The sequence below is a fragment of the Azolla caroliniana genome, unplaced genomic scaffold (assembly GCF_043228905.1).
Source record: "Azolla caroliniana isolate FFs.n. ecotype wild unplaced genomic scaffold, voAzoCaro1.0.p SCAF_4, whole genome shotgun sequence".
In the NCBI taxonomy this organism is placed as follows: Eukaryota; Viridiplantae; Streptophyta; class Polypodiopsida; order Salviniales; family Salviniaceae; genus Azolla; species Azolla caroliniana.
Genome location: NW_028230439.1, coordinates 17,970,976 through 17,990,551, shown reverse-complemented (window position 1 = coordinate 17,990,551; position 19,576 = coordinate 17,970,976). Strand labels below are relative to the sequence as shown.

At 39.0% G+C, this 19,576-nt stretch overlaps 1 protein-coding gene across 1 annotated transcript; it reads right to left on the bottom strand.

Annotated features, from left to right (window-relative positions):
- Positions 1–7,992: 7,992 nt before the first annotated feature.
- Positions 7,993–18,337, bottom strand: LOC147865210 (cytochrome P450 704B1-like). Its single transcript, XM_087318650.1, has 7 exons — positions 18,151–18,337; positions 13,804–14,423; positions 13,026–13,241; positions 12,554–12,835; positions 9,420–9,833; positions 9,032–9,232; positions 7,993–8,468 (listed from the first exon to the last, which is right to left on the bottom strand). Exons 1-7 carry the CDS (start codon positions 18,335–18,337, stop codon positions 8,292–8,294), a joined length of 2,097 nt encoding a protein of 698 aa, XP_087174776.1. The 3' UTR covers positions 7,993–8,291.
- Positions 18,338–19,576: the final 1,239 nt, after the last annotated feature.

The window sequence follows — 19,576 nt, the reverse complement described above, 5'->3', positions numbered from 1 at the left end:
TGATTTACAATTTATCACCCACTGAGCTTGAGGTTCTTTGAGAATACATCGAGGAAAATCTTGCACATGGGTTTATTCAACATTCAAAGTCTCTAGTTGGTGCTCCTATCTTTTTTGTGAAGAAAAAGGATGGCTCCCTTCGTTTGGTCGTGGACTATCGAGGCTTAAATAAAGTCACCATAAGGAATAGGTATGCTCTACCTTTAATCTCCAGTCTCTTAGAACGCATTGGTGAGGCAAAGCATTTTACCAAAATTGATCTAAGGGGTGCATATAATCTTGTTCGAATTCGATTGGGAGATGAGTGGAAAACTGCATTTCGTACTCTGTATGGTCATTTCGAGTATACAATCATGCCTTTCGGGCTCACAAATGCACCCATAGTATTTCAACATATGGCAAATGACATTTTCCGGGATTTCTTGGATATCTTTCTCATCATCTACCTAAATGATATGTTGATTTACTCTAAAACATAGGAGGAGCATGATATACATGTACAGAAAGTACTTGAACGCCTAAGAAAGTATGGTCTTTATGCCAAACTTGAGAAATGCACTTTTGATTGCAAACAAGTCAAATTTTTGGGATACACTATTTCATCCAAGGGTATTTTCATGGATCTGGCAAAAGTCCAAACAATATTGGAATGGAAACTCCCATGATTAGTTTGGGACGTCCGGTGTTTCCTCAGATTTGCGAACTTCTATCGCAAATTCATACGTAATTATTCAAGCATTGTGTTGCACCTCACCCAACTCACCAAGAAAAATCAAGCATTTTTTTGAAGTATCGAAGCGGACAAGGCTTTTACTCAGCTGAAAGATGCATTCACATCAGCACCTATCGTAGCGCATATTGATCCTGAAAAGCCATTTACTATTGAGGCGGATGCATCAGACTTCGCATTGGGGAGTATCCTATCGCAACTAGGCGAGGACGGGTAGACTCATCCAGTCGTGTTTCACTCGAAAAAATTTATTGTTTCGGAGATAAACTATGGGGTGCATGACAAGGAGTTACTAGGTGTGGTTGACTCATTCGAGCAATAGCATCATTTTCTAGAAGGATCGCCTCATCAGATTATCATTTATAGTGATCACAAAAATCTCACATATTTTCAAATAGCTCAAGCATTAAATAGACGACAGGCTCGATGGGCCCAATTTTTAACGTGTTTTGATTTCAAGATCATTTTTCGGCCAGGAAAACAAAAAGGGAAAGCAAATGCTTTGTCTCGGCGTTCGTATCTAGATCTTCGACTTGGAGATCTGGTCTTTGACAATCAAAAGCAAATTCTCCTCGGGCCATCAAAGCTACAAGCAACAACAATTTATGCCACGCCACTTGATTCTAGCCTTCTTGGCACTATTCGGCAACAACTTCACTTTGATGATTTCGCTAAGGATGTCTTAGCCCACACTGGTTCAAGCCGTCCATCTTGCTCCACATTGAAAGGGTCATCTCAACATTATTAGGCCTTCAAGTGGCAAGATGGCTCACTCTTCTACAAGAACCTCCTTTACGTCCGTGATGGATCACCCCGACTTCAAGTATTAGAACATTGTCATGATGCCCCCATGCTTGGAAATTTTGGTATTTCCAAGACCACTGAGCTGGTGAAACATTCGTTTTAGTGGCCTCACGTACAAAAATTTGTCGAAGATTATGTTCACACATGTGACACCTGTTGTCGCGCCAAAATACCCAGGCATCATCCTTATGGCTTACTACAACCATTACCACACAAGAAGCCATGGCAATCTATTTCATTTCATTCCGGATTTGCCACGTTCCAAAGGCTTCGATAGTATTTTAATAGTAGTGGATCGGTTCACAAAGATGACACATTTTGTATCGTGTGTAAAGACCATTTGTAATGAAGAAACTGCAAATCTCATTATGCGTGTGGTGTTTCGCCATCATTGTCTCCCAAATTATATTATTAGCGATCGAGGTCCTCAATTTATCTCACACTTTTGGAAGCACCTATGCACAGTATTAGAGATATGATCTAATGTAAGTGTATGATAAGGAGAAAAGAATGATAGATAGATAGATAGGAAGGAGAGAGAAAAAGAAGGGTGCCGATCCACCCGACCACCCCCGAGCAAAGGGATTGAGATGAACTCAAGCCTCGATCGGCGTCCCATACCACCGTCGTGGTGTCGAGTTGTACCTAGTGCTGGCGTGCTCGCTACAAGAGTTGAACCACCACGAAACAGAGTCTCGACGTAGTCAAAAGATGATGAAAGGGTAGCTAGGCCTCTTATTTATAACGATACCCAAGGCCCCCAAGCAAGTTCACACTTGGCCTAATGGGTTGTCTCAAACCCGAGGATTAAAAGTAATCCTCCCCTTCTTTACACTCTCGTTTAACTCGTTAGCGAATTGGTAAGCCAATTCAGGAGCTGTTATCGTGGTTTTAGTAGCAATAAATCTGGCCAGTTTAGTTAGTCTATCAACCACAACCTAGATGGCATCATGAACTTTTTGGGTGCGAGGAAGGCTAACAATAAAATCCATGGATATACTTTCCCACTTATTATTGGGAATGTCCAAGGGATGTAAAAGACCTACGGCCTTAAGTCGCTCGATTTTGTTAACCTGACATTGGTGACATTTAGTCACATAACTATGTATGTCAGGGCGCATCTTAGGCCAATAGAATTGAGTGGAGATGAGAACTAGTGTATGATGTATTCCAGGGTGCCCCGCAAAGGGTGCATCATGGCATTAAAAAAGAATTCTCTTTTTGAACTCAGGCAAATTTGGAACACAAACCTTCCCATTACGGTAGAGCAGACCGTTAGCAATGTGGAAGTATTCCTTCGAGGATGTGGTGGTGTATGTTCCAAACTCAACTCTTGCTCAATATTTCGCAAAATAACTGTCATCGGGATACTTTCCTCGAAGGTGATCATAAAGATCTGATGTTATTTTAGTGAAGCCAAGCATGTTAACTTCACGGATGCGACTTAGTGCATCAACGACAATGTTCTGGAACCTTTACGATATTGTATGGAAAAATCAAAGTCCTGATGAGATCAGCCCATCATGCCTTATGACCTTTCAGGTCTTGTTGGTCAAAAAAAATTTTCAAGGACTCGTGGTTCGTAGTTACCACAAAGCGATTTCCATAAAGATAATGGCGCCATGTTTTGAACGCATGTATAATTGCAAATAACTCCTTTTCTTGAATGGTATACCGACATTGATGTTGGGAGACAGGTCCCTCCGGATAGGAAGGGAGAAGAACAGTGCCGGCCCATTGTGGCTATATTTGTAAATAGCCGAAAAGTCATATTAGTATAAATATGACTTAGGGCAAATATGTAGTGAGATATATACATACTGTTGTTGTTGTTGTCATTCTTCTTGTTGGTGCAAGAAGAAGAGAGAGTACGTAACGTTGTACAGAGAGAGAGAGAGAGAAAGAGGTCGTTGCCTCTGTTGTAACCGCCGCCTGTGACGAAGATTGTGAGTCCGAGGTCGTTGCCTCCATGAACTCACTGTTTTGTACATTCTTACATAGTGACAGTTTGCAGCCTGTGGGCTGCCGTGGTTTCGACCTCAAAAGGTTTTGAAGGATCAGGTAAAAGAAGTGAAGGAGCCTTGCACACCAGGTCCTTGAGTTCCTTAAAGGCGAGGTTTAGTGTTGCATTCTAGACAATAGGTTTTGTAGACTTACGCATTTGACCTTTTAGAAGATCAGTAAACGGCATCGTCAATTGAGAGTAATTACGAAGGGATTTTCGCAAAAACCCGACAAAACCAAGGAATGATCGAACTTCTTGAATATTCCAAAGAGTGGGCCAAAGCTTGATTTTCTCGATGCGAGAAGGATCAATTTCAACTCCTCGTTCGGTTATGAGATCTCCAAGATAAGTAATTGATTTCGTGAAGAACTAAACGAGAGTGTAAAGAATACTACGGTAAATTCTCACCACGGGATATTATATGGTCATGCCTGTAACAGGCTGGCCTCAAAATCTCCTACAAACTCTCTTCAGCTTATCATCCATAAATTGACGGACAAACTAGGCACACAAATGAAACACTCGAGCAATATCTTCGATGCTTCATCAATTATCAACAAGATGATTGCAACAATATTTTACATCTTGCCGAGTTTGCATACAACAACACGGTACACTCTTCTACCAAAGTTACACCTTTCTTTGCCTACACTGACAACCACCCTCGATGGTGTATCTTGGATCTCCCTGAGGTGTCACGAAACCCTAGTCCGGCGCATAACCTCCACCGACTACAACAAATCCAGTTTGAGTTATCTTCACATCTTCAAAAAGCGCAAGCACACCATAAGACCAATGCCGATCGGCATCTTCTTAAGTCTCCTTTTAAGGTTGGTGATCGAGTATGGTTGCTTCGCCATCACATCAAGACTACCCGCCCATGTGCTAAGCTCGATTATCAATGCTTAGGTCCTTTTGTCATCACAACACGGATTAATGATGCAACATTTCGTCTTAACCTTCATGCACATATGCGGCTCACCCAATCTTTCATAGCTCTCTTTTGGAACCTTGCCGCACCTCTTTAATTCCTAATCGTGTTGTACCACCATTGCCTTCTATCCAACTGGTTGACGGCCCTGAATACGAGGTAGCTGCTATTCTGGATTCTAAGATTGTGCGCAATAAGCTTTATTATCTAGTTGATTGGCTTGGCCATCCTTTGCGTGATCGCACTTGGGAACTTGTCGATAACATTTGTAATGCTCAAGCTCTTGTCGACGACTTCAATCGCTACTACCCAAACAATGTTAACGCTGAATTCCACTCGGCGTTCTCGAAGGAGGGATAGTGTCATGAACACATGACCATTATGGCGTCACCCGAACTTGAACCTCGAACCTTGTAATCCATAATTGAAAACCTCAACCATTAAGATAGCTTATTGTCATATGAGAAGATAAAAGCTACTTTTTATATTAGATTGATTACTGTAAAAACTCCAGATCATTCTATAATGTTCTAGAATATCCTAGAACATTCTAGGTCTACAACATTATAGAAATCTCTAAGCTATTCTATAGGAACCTATAAATAAGGGCATACATGTATTCTCAAATCAATTCAAATCAACACCAGTCTTTAGCTCTCATTACATATCTTGTATCCATTCTCTTTCTTTCTCTATCTTAATACACCCATTCTTCTCTTAGCATTCCGTTCCTTTCTTCTCGTGTTCTCTTATATCCTTCTTCCATCACTCTATCTTTTATTCTTGGTTTTGACAAGAATACTTCCAAAAATGGATCACCCTTGTATTCTCTACCATTGTCTATTCGGTGAACTTTGATCTTTCTTCTTGTATGGATTTCACTTGATCTTTCCACTTAAAGAAAACTCCAAGCACATCATTCTTGTTCTTCATCGTATACACCCAAACTCTCCTGGATAAATCATCAACAAAAGTTACAAAATAATGCCTACCTCTGATGGATGGAGTCTTGGCAAGTCCCCACACATATGAGTGCCATTGTCCCCACCACTATTTTACCTTGGTAATAGTACAAATTGTTCTTCCTTACACCTTTTAACATCACCAATACTCCTAAAGTTTCCTTAAGAACTCCATCTCGCATCCTCACAACTAGGCCCTTATATTCAAGAGCCCCTAATGAGATGAGATTCTTCTTCAACTTTGGCATGTACCGCACATCCCTCAAAATTATTGTGGTTCCATCATGATTGCGCAACTTGATCGAACCTATCCCAGTTGTTTTACATGGATGATCATTACCCATGTAAACAACCCCACCATCAACTTCCTAAAATTCAAACAACCATGATTGAATAGGACACATATGATAGGTACAACTTGAAAAAAAATCCACTCATCTAGATGTGTTGACATCAAAGGCATAACTACTAAGGAAGTATATGATTCTGTGTCACTGCATTCTGCAACATTTGCATCTTGTGGACTCTTCCCTTTCCTCTTCAATTGCAGACAGTCTTTCTTCCAATGCCCTTTCTTATGACAGAAAGCACACTCATCTTTGGCAATGCCTCGGCCTTTTGATTTTAACCTTCCTCTTCTCCCCTTAGTATGGCTTTGTTGATGATCTCTTGCCACCAATGCTTCTTCTGATGTCGTTGATTTGGTTATCATATTATCCTGCTTTCTCAATTCATGACTATATAAAGCAAAAAGAATTGCATCTAACGACACATTCTCTTTCTCATGAAGTAATGTAGGTTCCAAATGTTCAAATTCATTGAGAAGAGATGATAACAACATCAAAGCTAGATCCTCATCCTCAAATTTAACATCTAAACTCAACAGGTCTGCTACTAATTGATTAAACATAGTGATGTGTTCATTCATAGTAGTAATTGGTTTGTAGTCAAATCAAAACAACCTCTTCTTCATAAGGGGCTTATTTTGACTACTTTTTTTTTGAAATTTGCCCTCCAATGCCCTCCACAATTTGTGTGCAAAAGTCTCATTCTTGAAAGCATACTTCTGCTCTTGGGACAGGCATAATCGAATTGTTCCGCATGTCAACCGATTAATGATGCTCCAATCTCTATCTTCTACCTCTTTTGGTTTACCTTCTTCAATAGCAATATCAAGACCCTATTGAAAAAGAGAGTCTAGAACCTCTTCTTGTCACATGCCGAAATGGCTAGTACCATCAAATATTTCTAGTGCCAGTTTCAAACTATACACTGGGAACCTTGACCATGATTCTTTTCTGATGTGGAAGATCAGACAAAGTTGTGACCACATAGCATACTCAGACAAAACCTTGGCTTGAATACCAATTGTTGTGGAAACCTCGATATAACAATATATAACCGAGAATAATGTTATTAGATAGAGTAAGAATGAGAGAGAAAACAACACGAGAATTTATCGAGGTTTGGCCAATTAAGCCTACGTCCTCCAAAACAACATGCTCTATTAAGGTTGGGAGAGAAGAATACAATTTGAAAATTAAGGGTGCAAAACGAAGAGGAAGAGGAGCGTATTTATAACTTCCAAACCACCTCCCCAAACTATGTGGGATAAAGAATGGGCCAAAAAGTTAACAGCCCATAGCTACCCCCAACTCAAATGTCAAGCCTTCAATGACAAAAAGCACTTTGACTAGCATCAAATCATTGCACTTGAAAGTCACACAATGCAACCCGCGAAGGGGTTTAAAGTCTCTTTGACATGATGTCAAGTTCCCCATGGTCTTGCTCAAGTAACACAAGCACAAGTCTCCATGAACACCATGTTTAGGGACTTTAGTGGATGTTCAACTAACTATGTCTCAAAGGGCAATATCACGAAGAGAAGTCACACAACGCAACCCAGATAAGGGGTTTAAAGTCTTCTCACATGACATGATGTCCTCCCTGGTTCAAGTTCCCCATGGTCTCGTTCGAGTAGCATAAGCATGCGACTTCACACAACACCATGTCTAGGGACTTTTAAGTGGATGGTCAACTAATTATGTCTTGAAAGGAAGTTTGCGACTTATTGATCATGAGTTCGAATCCAAAAAATGCCCACAATGAAACATTAACAAAAAAGTCACTCACAAAATTGATGCCTTGATTAGTAAAATACTATAGAGAAACTCTCTACTACGAGGATGAACCAAGCTTATCAATGCAATAGGTAGGGAAATGCTTGCATGAAACCAACAATAGAAGATGATTGGGATATGTGGTATAGAAGATTTCATAATACGAAAAGTCCATCCAAACAAACTCATTGGAGAAGTAATGACTAGTTCATCAAGCTAGGTACCAAATACCACGAATGCTAATGTACAACAAGTTTACAATACCCATCATGGAGGTTTAAATAGCATAACGTAATCACAAGTCATACAAACAATTTGATTAGTTACAAATACTTTTCCCACGTGCATAGCCTTAATTACACCAATTGTTTCATGGTATTAACATGAACCACCATAGTTTTTATCTAGTGACAAGAACAAAGAAATACATGACCTTAGTGGTCCATGATATATAAAGATATTTCATATATTTGATAATAGGGATTCACATCTTATTTCAGGATTCACATCTTATAGAGATCCTTGTTTGGAGCTACAACTTTGGATAGCAATCAGAGAAAATCAATAATAATAATAATAATGAATACTTACATCTCTTGGATTCGAATTTGATGTACACACAATTGGCAAAAGCTATATAGTATTTCCATGTATAGTTTCTAATGTTACTTGAGGCCATGTGAGAGATAGAGAGTCATATAATATAGAAGAGGCTATATATATAATGTTTATCTCTATCTCATCTCAAAGAGACTGAAGTCTTGAGACCATGAGCCATGTATAAGACAACCATCATACTATACTTGAGTGATTGGCCTTCCACTAGCTTGAAAGAGAAGAACTTCAATAACAGACATGTTGTCATTTTCATCTGGAGATAGGCAGAATCCTTGCCGATGCAAATTCTGGGTCCTGCCTGCATTGTAAGATTACAATTGGCATAAACTAGTTGTTAGTTCATTTTTCATCAAAACACCATTATCAGTGACAATTTATATTCAAACCAACCCAAATCGAATGAAAATGCTAGGATGGAATATGGAAATCACATGATGTTCAAAACACAATCAATGATAGGGAAGCTAGAGGGTTTGCAATAAAGACTTTCCAATATATGCAAGCCATTGTGGATGGGGAGGTTTGCTATATAGGTCCAGATATTTGATGAATAGCATGAGATGTTGGAACACTATATAGAGAGAAACATAAGGGTTTTGTTGTTCAAGTTCATTTGGGTGAGAAAACATACAATTTATGAGAAACTTTAGTCATCCCCCAAATAAGATTCCCACAAATTGCAGATTAGGAACAAACATGGAAGGATGGTGGGATCATTCCCACATGGAAAACAAGTCAAAGAGTTTTTGAGGCTATTATGGAGGAATTACAGCTGAAACACCCTTTTTAAAAGAAACTTTTTCCGAGAGACTAATGGTGTGGTCGATTAGAAATCATTTGAATTGAATTGAATGTGTTAACCTGGAATGCTGTGAGTTTGAAGGGGGATGTGGGCTGAAATACACCATCCTTGAGCCATCTCTCGGGCTTGAACTCAAAGGCATCGCCACCCCATAAAGATTCCAATCTTCCCATTGCATAAGGAGAGTAGCTCACAAAATTCCCCGCTTTGATCTTGGTGCCGTCGGGGAGCACATCATTGGACACGGCAATTTTGGATTCCTGGCATCACAAAGATAAAAAAAAAGAGAGAATCAATGAGCTCATTGTCATCAACATTGGAATGAATGTCCCCAATTGTCCCCATGTATTTCATTATATGCCCATATCCCTTTGGTTAAACAAAAACAAAACAAAACAAAAAGAAATGGCCACAAAGGTTATATGTATAGTGTGTGTTTGAACTTACAAGGGGCACTGCAGGATAGAGCCGTAATGCCTCCGTAATCGCGGCATGCAAATAGTGCATCCGGTTAAGTGCCTGATAATTGAGCAACCGAGCGAACTCGATCATATCTTCTGAAAGGCGACTATCGTGATTCTGGAAGAAACCACCCATCTCGACATCATTGCATCCTACATGGTTACCATTCACTTGGCTACATTCCTTCATGTCACTTATGATCTTATCTGCCTCTTTCACTATGTTGTCGACAACGTGTGGACTCTTGGCTAGCATCGAGAAAAGCCAGCTTAGAGTGAGGGCAGTTGTATCTCTTCCTGCTATGATGAAATTGATCACCACATCCCTGAGCTGCTTGTCACTGTAAGGCACCCCTTCTTCATTGGAGAGGGTCATGAAACGGGAGAGCAGATCCACTCTCTACCTCATATAGAACATCCCACAACAGGAGAAAAACTTCAATCAGAATACATACAAAAACAAATGATGGATGAGTAAGTGTATTTTTTATTTCAATCAAAACCATGCTTTCTTTTTTTATATCATACAAGATCCACTAAAACTATATTCCACCAATTCTCCTAAGATTAAAACATGAAGGTTTGTTTAGTTGATCTATGCAAAAAAAAAACAAGAAAATTTGTTCGAATTCTTTGGCCTATGTCTCCCAAAAAAACGTTTAAAAGATGTCATAACTTTGGTAGCTTAAAGTAAAGTTACAATCTCCTCTGTTTCCCACAAAATAGGAAGCTCTCTTTTTTATTTTGAGCTTTCTAAATCTAATTTTCAATAGCCAACAAATAAAAGAAAAGGGTTTCCTATTCTTTAAGCCGGAGGTGACTAAATGCAAGCTTTAATGCTTATTTGGGACTTTAAATTAGTGGTATTTAGCAAGCTTTTTGGATAATGATGGTGGGACATCAACTTAATTTCTCTCTATCACAACCAAAAAACAAAAGGTATGTGGAGCCTTTGTTTCCTATTCTTTAGACCGGAGTGACTAAATGCAAGCTTTTAAGGCTTATTTGTGACTTTAAATTAGTGGTATTTAGCAAACTTTTTTTTGGATAATGATGGTGGGACATCAACTTTCTTTCTTTTCTTTTCTTTGTTTGGTGGTGGAACCTCTTTTTTGCTTTTTGAGCTTTTTCCCCAATTCTGCTTTTCAAGAGCCAAAACAAAAAACAATCTCCCTCTATCACAACTAAAAGAGAGCGTGGAACCTTAGGTTTCCGATTATGTGCAAGCTTTTATGGTTTATTAGTTTGTGCTATTAATCTCACAAGTGTTTATTTAGCAAGCTGTTTTGGATAATGATTGGGGGGGGGGGGGGGGGGGTACATGCTTCTCTCTTTATGGTGAAGAAGGGGGCGTCTTTCTTTCCTTTTCATTCCTTTTTTTGTCTTCCTCTGAACAACTGACCCATTGCTTTCTCTTTTTTCCCTACATGTCACATGTTTTTCTGGCCCTCTCTCTGTTTCCTGGTCAATGCATGGTCTCTCTTCTTCTTCTTTTCTAAATACCCTCTGGGTGACCCAAGAGCCAGAGATCAAGGACAACGCCATTGTTTTGGACATTAACTCGGAGGGCCTGCCTGTTAGGGTTTTGTCAATACAGGGCACATGTGAACATGGTGGGTAAAATACATATAAATGGTTTAGAGAATGTATACCTCATGAAAACCTAAAAAGCACTAGATCATCTTTTCCCAATTCACATATGGACGATTCATTCTTCCAATGAACAGATCCATATTTGTATAGATAAAATTTCAATTCACATATGGATGATCCATTCTTCCAATGAACAGATCCATATTTGTATAGATAAAATTTCAATTCACATATGGATGATCCATTCTTCCAATGAACAGATCCATATCTGTGTAGATACAATTTCAATTGTAAGGCAATTGTAAGGGTCCCATCATGGCATTTGAGTGACAAAGAGCAATTGAAATCGAAGGCCTTTTGAGTCAATAAAATGAATCGACAAACGGGACCTAAAGATGATGTAGGGGATTCACGTAAAGATGGATGGATGTCCTCTGTGTTTGCTAGCAATGTAATGTAATGTAATGATGTGACCCTCCCTCCACACTGGAATACACACAGTCACGTGAGGAGATGGTGGTTCTTCCAGAAAAAAAGAGAGATAAAAACCAGCTACACTTTTCCTCTTTTCCTGATCAATGATGGAAGGTTAGGTGGGAGGTGCATTTAGGGTTTCATTTCGGTGACAAATGCGTTCCATGTTCCGCCATTAATGCAGCTCAATGAAGGAAAAGGAAAGGCGGGTCCTCATGATTGAGGAAAGGAAATGCCATCAATCTTTCGGTGACAGATTCGTTTGATAATCATTTAATGAAGCAGACACAACAGATGCGGCTGCCCCCCTTTCCCCTCTGCTTTTTCAGGTTGAAGGAATTAATGATGGTTATTGGGTCAAGAAAGAAAAGGATGCCTGGCTAAAGAACTGATTAATGACAAAGGAAAAGAATGTTTCCTCAAATAATAAACCCAGTTAATGACAAAGGAAAGCTAGTCTTTGCTTTAATACAAGGAGGAGGAGTTCCATTCACTCCTGTAGACATTTGTGAGCATTAACAAAAGAAGGAAATGAGAGAGGGAGTCCAGAAATGGTTTGGCCGAATGAAACCGAAAAGGCAAAAAATTTGGGAGCTGCCATTAATGCTAGGATCAATCACTAGTTTGGCTAGAAAAGCAAAATAAAAAGCAAAAAGAAGCAGAGAAATAGGGGGGCATGGAATGCTAGAGGTTTGCATCAATCACTAGAAAAGCAAAACAATCAGAGAAATGGGTGGCATGGAATGCTAGAGGTTTGCATCAATTACTAGAAAAGCAAAACAATCAGAGAAATGGGTGGCATGGAATGCTAGAGGTTTGCATCAATCACTGGAAAAGCAAAAGAAGCAGAGAAATGGGGGGCATAGAATGTCTAGAGGTTTGCATCAATCACTAGAAAAGCAAAAGAATCAGAGAAATGGGGGGGGGGGGGGGGGGGCATGGAATACTAGAGGTTTGCATGAATCACTAGAAAAGCAAAAGAAAAAGCAAAACAAGCAGAGAAATGGAGGAGGGTGGGGGGCATGGGAATGCCAGAGGTTTGAATATACACACCTCTTCACCTCCGGCTTTCAATTCCATTCTGCGGGTGTTGATGACGTTGTAGATGAATCCGTCGACGGTGCGGACACAGTCCCGAATCTTGGCTTCACTGCCCACATTGAGGAAGCGCTTGATCTTCCAAGTGAAATCCACATAGCGCCGAATGATGAGCTTGTTGGAATCATCGAAAGCTTTCGTGAAGGGCAGCTCCGGGAGCTCTGCAGATAAGCTCCCTAAATCCACCCCGAACCCAATCTTGCATATCGAATCCAATGTCAATCGCATGAACAGATCCTAGACACACACACATGTCAGAGAGAAACCAGACCAAAAAATCCAAACCCTATTTCATGTCAGAGATTCCTTCATTTTCTTGTATGGAATGGGGAATTCCCCCCCAAATTTATTTTAGGTTTGGTTATGGATTCAGGTGACTTATTTTAGGTGTGATTCGGATGGATGGATTTAGGGTTAGCATACCAACCTGCATGTCCACAATGCGATTCTCCTTCACTGAGGTGAGTAAAACGTTCATGAGCTTCAGAGCTTGGTTCCTGTAGGCATGGGTGCTGTAGTCCCTGAGTTTGGAGGAGGAGAACTCAAGGATTGCCACTTTCCTCTGTCGCATCCACTTCTCACCATCCACATTAAAGATCCCGTCCCCCAGAACCTCCACGAATCGCTCGTGGATGAGCTCTCCCTGAAAATCATCCAAGAAAATGAATGGAATGTTAGCAGTCATTTCATACATTCATGCATTTGATCAATCGAAAGATTCAGAAAATGGGGAACAGAGAGAGAGAGAGAGAGACAAGATAGATACCAAAAAAAGTTAAGTAAGGATTATTAGGTAATGGAATGGAATGGTAGCAGTCATTTCATACGTTCATTTGATCAATTGAAAGATTCAGAAAATGGGAAACAGTGAGAGAGACAAGCAAGATACACAAAACATTATTAGTTAATGGAATGGAATGGTAGCAGTCATTTCATACATTCATTTGATCAATCGAAAGATTCAGAAAATGGGAAACAGTGAGAGAGAGAGAGAGAGAGAGAGAGAGGCAAGATTGATACAAAAAACGTTTAAGGATGATCAGTGAAGGTTAAGCATGGGATTAAAATTGAAAAGGTGGTGGATTAGGGGCATGAAAGCAGTGGATTAGAGACGTAAACAAACAGATTTTTTGTTTTTTGGGGGAGGGGGGGCGGATTATGACAGAAAAAAAAAGGGGGGAATGGGAGTGTAGAAATAGAAATACCTTGGGATAGTTCCTGAAGTTGGATTTGAGGATATATTCAATGTTGGCAGGATCGACAGTGAAGGTGTTGTTGATGAAGACCATGGGGACAGAGAAGGTCGGGATGCGTTTGAAGTAAGAGAAGAGCCAGTCATGGAGGACGTCGAAATTGAGGGCCTGCTCCACCACGCAACCCAGCAGGGGCCAGCGCCGCGGGCCTCCACCTCCATCTCCACCTCCATATAATGATAATGATGATGATGATGATGATGATCCATCCTTCTTCTTCGTCTGCTTCTGCAGGAAGCTATGGTGGAGGAGGAACAGTATGGCTGCCGCCGCCGATGATGATGACAGGAGCACGCACCACCACCACCACCACCATGTGGGCATAATCACCAGCTTCCCCACCACTGCGTCTGATCGCCATATCTCCATTGCTAATCCAAGGGAATGCTGGTTATGGTGATGATGATTATGATGGTGATGGTGATGGTGATGATGATGATGATGATGATGATGTTGAGAATCCAATGTCTTCACAATGAGAATCAGCTGCAGTAAGAATAATAATAATAATAATGCGATTAGACAGAGATTGGTAGCTCGTTCTGCTCTGGGCTTAAAATCTGATTTAAGCTCTGATTATTTTTGGAAGCTCTGATTTAGATAAATGTGGAGGAGAAAGAAAGGATGAATGAAGATGGGGTGAAAAAGAAGGTGGTCCAAAATGGAAAATGAGAGGAGAGTTTGTTTGAGATGATTCCAAAGGACGGAGGAGGAGGAGGAGGAGGAGGAGGAGGAGGAGGAGGAGGTGATTTCTTCTGCTAGCTACGGTTTAGGTGAAGAAGAAGGAAGGATGGAGAAGCAAATGCATGTGATTTTGAGCGAATGACAGAGAGAGAGAGAGAGTTGAAGAAGGCTCGTAGGTCTCTGTCTCTGTCTCTCTCTCACAACACACACACACATACATACATACATACATACATACATACATACATACATACATACATACATGATAGAGAGAGAGAGAGAGAGAGAGAGAGCAGCCCCCCACAGAGTATTGTCCTCAAAAAGTAAAGGAACATAAAAGCCATACACATACATACATACATACATACATACATACATACATACATACATACATACATACATACATACATACATAGGAAGTAGTAGCAGGGTCAATGGCAGCTGAAGAAGAAGAAGAAGAAGAAGAAGAAGAAAAAGAAGAAGAAGAAAGAGATTTCCTCTCTAAATTTAACCATGACTAGCTTAGGCTATCTATCTATATGGCTGGCTGGCTCACTACATTTGGGAGGGAAGGGGCCCTACCGTTAACTAACAACTAACAAAACAAAACAAATATATCATCATCTAATAATGATACATATTTTCAAACCTTTTATTCTTTACTAATAATATTAGTTTAAATTTTATTGAAATTTTTTAACTCTAGGTTTGATTTTAATGTTTTACGTTTTAAGTTAAAACTTTAATTTTTTACTAACCTTTTTTTTTTTTGGATAAAATAACCTTTTTTTTAACAAAACAATAACCACGTTTTTTCCAAAAAAAAAAATAGCCTCTTTTTTTCCAAACAAAATATACCTTCCTGATAATGATGATGATGATGATGATGATGATGATCATGTGGGGCCCAATCCCTGTCCCACTCCTCTTCTCTTTATGTATGTGTGTATCATTGTGAATGCATGCATGTATGTGTGTGTGTGTATGCATGCATCCATTTATGTGTGTGTGTGTATGTATGTATGTATGTATGTATGTACGTATGTACGTACGTACGTATGTCTATGTGTATTTGTGTGTGTGTGTGTGTGTGTGTGTGTGTGTGTGTATGTCGTCCTCCCATAACCCAACTTACTAACTAACTTAACGCCCACAACAAGCCATCCATACCACTTAGTCGTAGTAGTAAGTAATATTGAACCCCACACTTCTTAATGCATGAATAGCATACATAATCTACCTTCTTGACGATGTGAATCGCCTACCTAATATGCATTGGCACCGGACTAGGTTTCATCATACGAAAATTTAATAACAGATTAGGCATATGTTCTTGAAGATAAGAGACATTGGCACACATCCTATATAAATTTGTTCCCCCCCCTACCTTTTCATTGTTTTGTCAAACATCATCCATCAACTCGAAGCCAATCGCTTCGCTATGATATGGAATTTCTTCAACCAAATTAAAGGGAGAAAATAATAGTGGAGAGGGACACATTGCGCATAAGTAAGATAGAGAGACATAGACAATCCTAGAAGCTAGAACTTTCGCTTTTTTCGTTTTGGGGGATTGACTACCATCATTAGTGAAAACTCATGGAAATTCAACGAAATAAATAGAAACATAAAGTAAGTATTCCAAGAGATTCCCATAATCATAATTGTGTTCCTCGATTAGAGAGAATGTATAATTATGAGTAGATAAAAGAGTTTTGCATGTTGACAAGTAAGGTACTAAACCCCCCAAAAAACCCCAAGATTTAGATAACCCAAAATGCACCTAAGGAAGTACAACCCAAACTAAACTCAAAAAAGCAAGGATAAGGTGTAATTGGAAGTAACTTAGGGGTAGTAGGGTAATTTGTTAAAATGTTAGGGGTATGTGGAGAATATAATCTATATTATGTATAGTTTTTGGAGAAGAAACAAAATTTAGGTCTTTATTAGGGTTTAGTTGCTTTTGTCATAAATTGAAAAGGTTTCATTTATTGTCAAGACTCAATGCAACAAGAGGCCAACAAAGACTACCCTTTTTTTAGGACAACCTCATATGCATACAATAGTAAATGCTCTACAAGAGTTGGTTGATGAACTTCATTTCTCATGCCAGTTTTAGGACAGCATTTAAATCAACCAAGAAAGAGCAGAAAAAAGTGCATCGACACCGTAGGCAATTTGTCTCAACTGCTTTTTTGTCTCAGAAGAAAGGAAAGGACATTGGGTTCAACCTTTAGCAACATAAACTTAATGTTGTCGTCGAGCAATCTTCACACCATATCTGTGGTGGGAATTAAATCACTTATTTAGCGTCAAGGAACCTAACCTCTCTCTTCGATCCAAGGCTAATGAAAATAAGTTTAGAAAGGAATTGGAGTAATTAGTTATTGGATTGTAATTAACATATACACAATCAACCATTCATTCACATATTGACAACTTATTTTAAATATTTACACCTTTTTGCTAATAAAATAAAATGCAGACACCTATTTATTTTAGTTAAATGGATCATTGTTTATTTCTTGTTTCTAAATTAACCACCCTCTAAATTGCTAGAATGTTTCTTAAGTAAGATTTCTCAACTAAGATTATTGGGCTGGCCATTGCAGGATGATATATGAGGAGTGGAATTGGCTCAACTACAATAAAATAATAGACAACAAAATATACAATCTTATATGGAGAAGCTCATAACATTGGTGATCATTGTATAAAAACATGAGAAAAAGTTAGTCCAAACCTTAGAATTCTATGTGGCATGAGGGACGAAATGTCTCCTTAGTTCCACTTCAATTTGTAACTGTTGATTGGCTCACACTTCGTCTTTGGAAGGACAATATTTGCACCGTACTTTGCGAGAGTTAATGTTCCATTTTGCTATATGGCATAAACATACATGAAGAGGAAGAATTCAAATGCTTTTGGTTTGTAAACCATCTACCAATTATGCTGAATTTTAATACAACCACATTTCTTTATTTAAAAAATACCCTCAAATATCCTAGAGATGTTCCTATGTAGGAACTTCACTCATGGATGGCTTGTGGGTCTGTGGCTTGTAAATAACCCACAATGAACATACAATCATTATAATTGACTTGCAAACAATGATTATTGTTCATATGGTATGCTACATATGAATACTTACTTGATATAATAGGGAACATGTTTCAAGGTGACTCTCTTGCTAGAAGATTGATGATTCTCTATCAAGGCATGTTCAGTTTCTTTATTTTAAGGATTGGTTGGGCTTGTAATGATTATCTTAATTTATTGAATCACTCATCCTAGGATTTCATAAATTGCGTAGCTTGTTGAGAAACAATTTTCTAGTAGATCACAATTTGAGCAACTTTGTTGTTGGTTGGTTTTAGGCGTCTCCCCATTGAAGGGATTTCCTCATTGATTGAATTTGAACACTCTTAAACATTTTTGAATTACAATTACATTTTATGTTTATCATTCAACAATGTATGTATGTCCCCTTCACCATATCTTTTGATTAACCAAATGCAAATCAAATTTATCACGTGACTATTTTTCATTCATGCAACACAATGATAGAGGTTTCTCAAACACTTCACAACATTTCTAACTTGAGCCAAGACAAACCTTGGAAACTTTCGATAAAGTTGACTGCTAAGTAAGATGCAAGAGGAACCAATGCTAGAACTTTCTCTCTGTTCTCATTAATGAAGACTATCATAAACTCCTTGCTCTCAAAGGAAAAACAACTAAGAGCAAGGGCAAGGTAAGATACAACATTAGGATGCACATGAATCACTATATGCAATGCCATGGAGAAAAGTGAAAGGTAGATCAACAACTAATAATGCATTGTTGTGAAGTTCACATTTCATGATGTAAATTTGGTGGAATTTCAAGACCAACTACTACGCTTAATGATAAGGGGCTCGTTAGAGGAAAAATGTGTAAATTAGACGTTCAAAGATCAAGTTACGGACGCTCGAATAATTGGACCATATCATATAGTTGTCTAATTTAATGTAAGAAAGATAATTCTTTAGAATTATGAATTAATATAAGCCCTATATATTTAAGGCCATATGATCGCCTCCTAGCATGTGATATTCCATGGGACAAGGCGACGTTAATGACCCAATTTTGAGAAGGTCTGCGCAACGATGTGAAGTATTTACTTCTTACCTTCCATGATGATCCAAAATCTCTTACTGAAGCAATAAGTCGTGTGATGTCACAATCGCTTATTTGAGTGGCATTCTAAACGCCAACAAATGTTACGCTTCTGAACAACAGAAATATTGCTTCAGTGGCCATAGTTGCACTACAAGTGTCAAAGCCAAGTTTAATGGAAGGCCCCACTCCAATGGAAATCGAGACAACAAGACATTGAGGACCATTATCGGATGCTGAAAAGCAATGACGTCAAGCCAATTGTCTATGCCTATATTGTGGTGGTCTAGGACATATAGTTGTGACTTGTTCACATAAACCTAAGTAGGCCTTGTAGGCCCTGTCATAAAAATACATTTGATGTCTTGAGCCAATTAGACGATGTGTTAAACGAGTAAGCCCGGCCAAAATCAGAGCCATTTGGTTGGACAACCCTATGCATATAACGTCCATCCCTATTAGTGGTTCCATTTCATTTGGTTAAGTTAGTCGAGTTTTCTCTACACAAGTTGAGCTTAACACATATAGATGCCATCAACTCCCAACTTTTGCCCTCTTAGAATTTGGAGTCAACTCTTGTTTCATGGATCATGAGTTCGTTGTAATGCATAGTATTCAGTTGCATAAGCTCCCAAACCCTGTGTCTATCGAATTCATTGATGGACGCCCCATAACTATTGAGGATGATATGTAGAAGAATATGTGAGGACCTACAAGTTAGTGTCAAACAAACAACAAGTACAAGATAGAGAAGTAGAATGTGCAATGTATGAAGGAAAGTAAGAAACAAGATGCACAATTGAAGCTCTAATGGAAGACTGTATTTCTCTTCTGTAACTCACTTTCTTACAATGTTACATTTGAGCATATATATACAGATTCA

Coding starts and splice junctions, on each gene's coding strand:
- LOC147865210 (XM_087318650.1), bottom strand. CDS start 18,337: ATGGCATTGCATATAGTGATTCATGTGCATCCTAATGTTGTATCTTAC. Junction 13,242..13,803: donor ACTTCAGGAACTATCCCAAG/GTATTTCTATTT, acceptor GATGATTTTCAG/GGAGAGCTCATCCACGAGCG. Junction 8,469..9,031: donor TCAAACTCACAGCATTCCAG/GTTAACACATTC, acceptor CTTACAATGCAG/GCAGGACCCAGAATTTGCAT.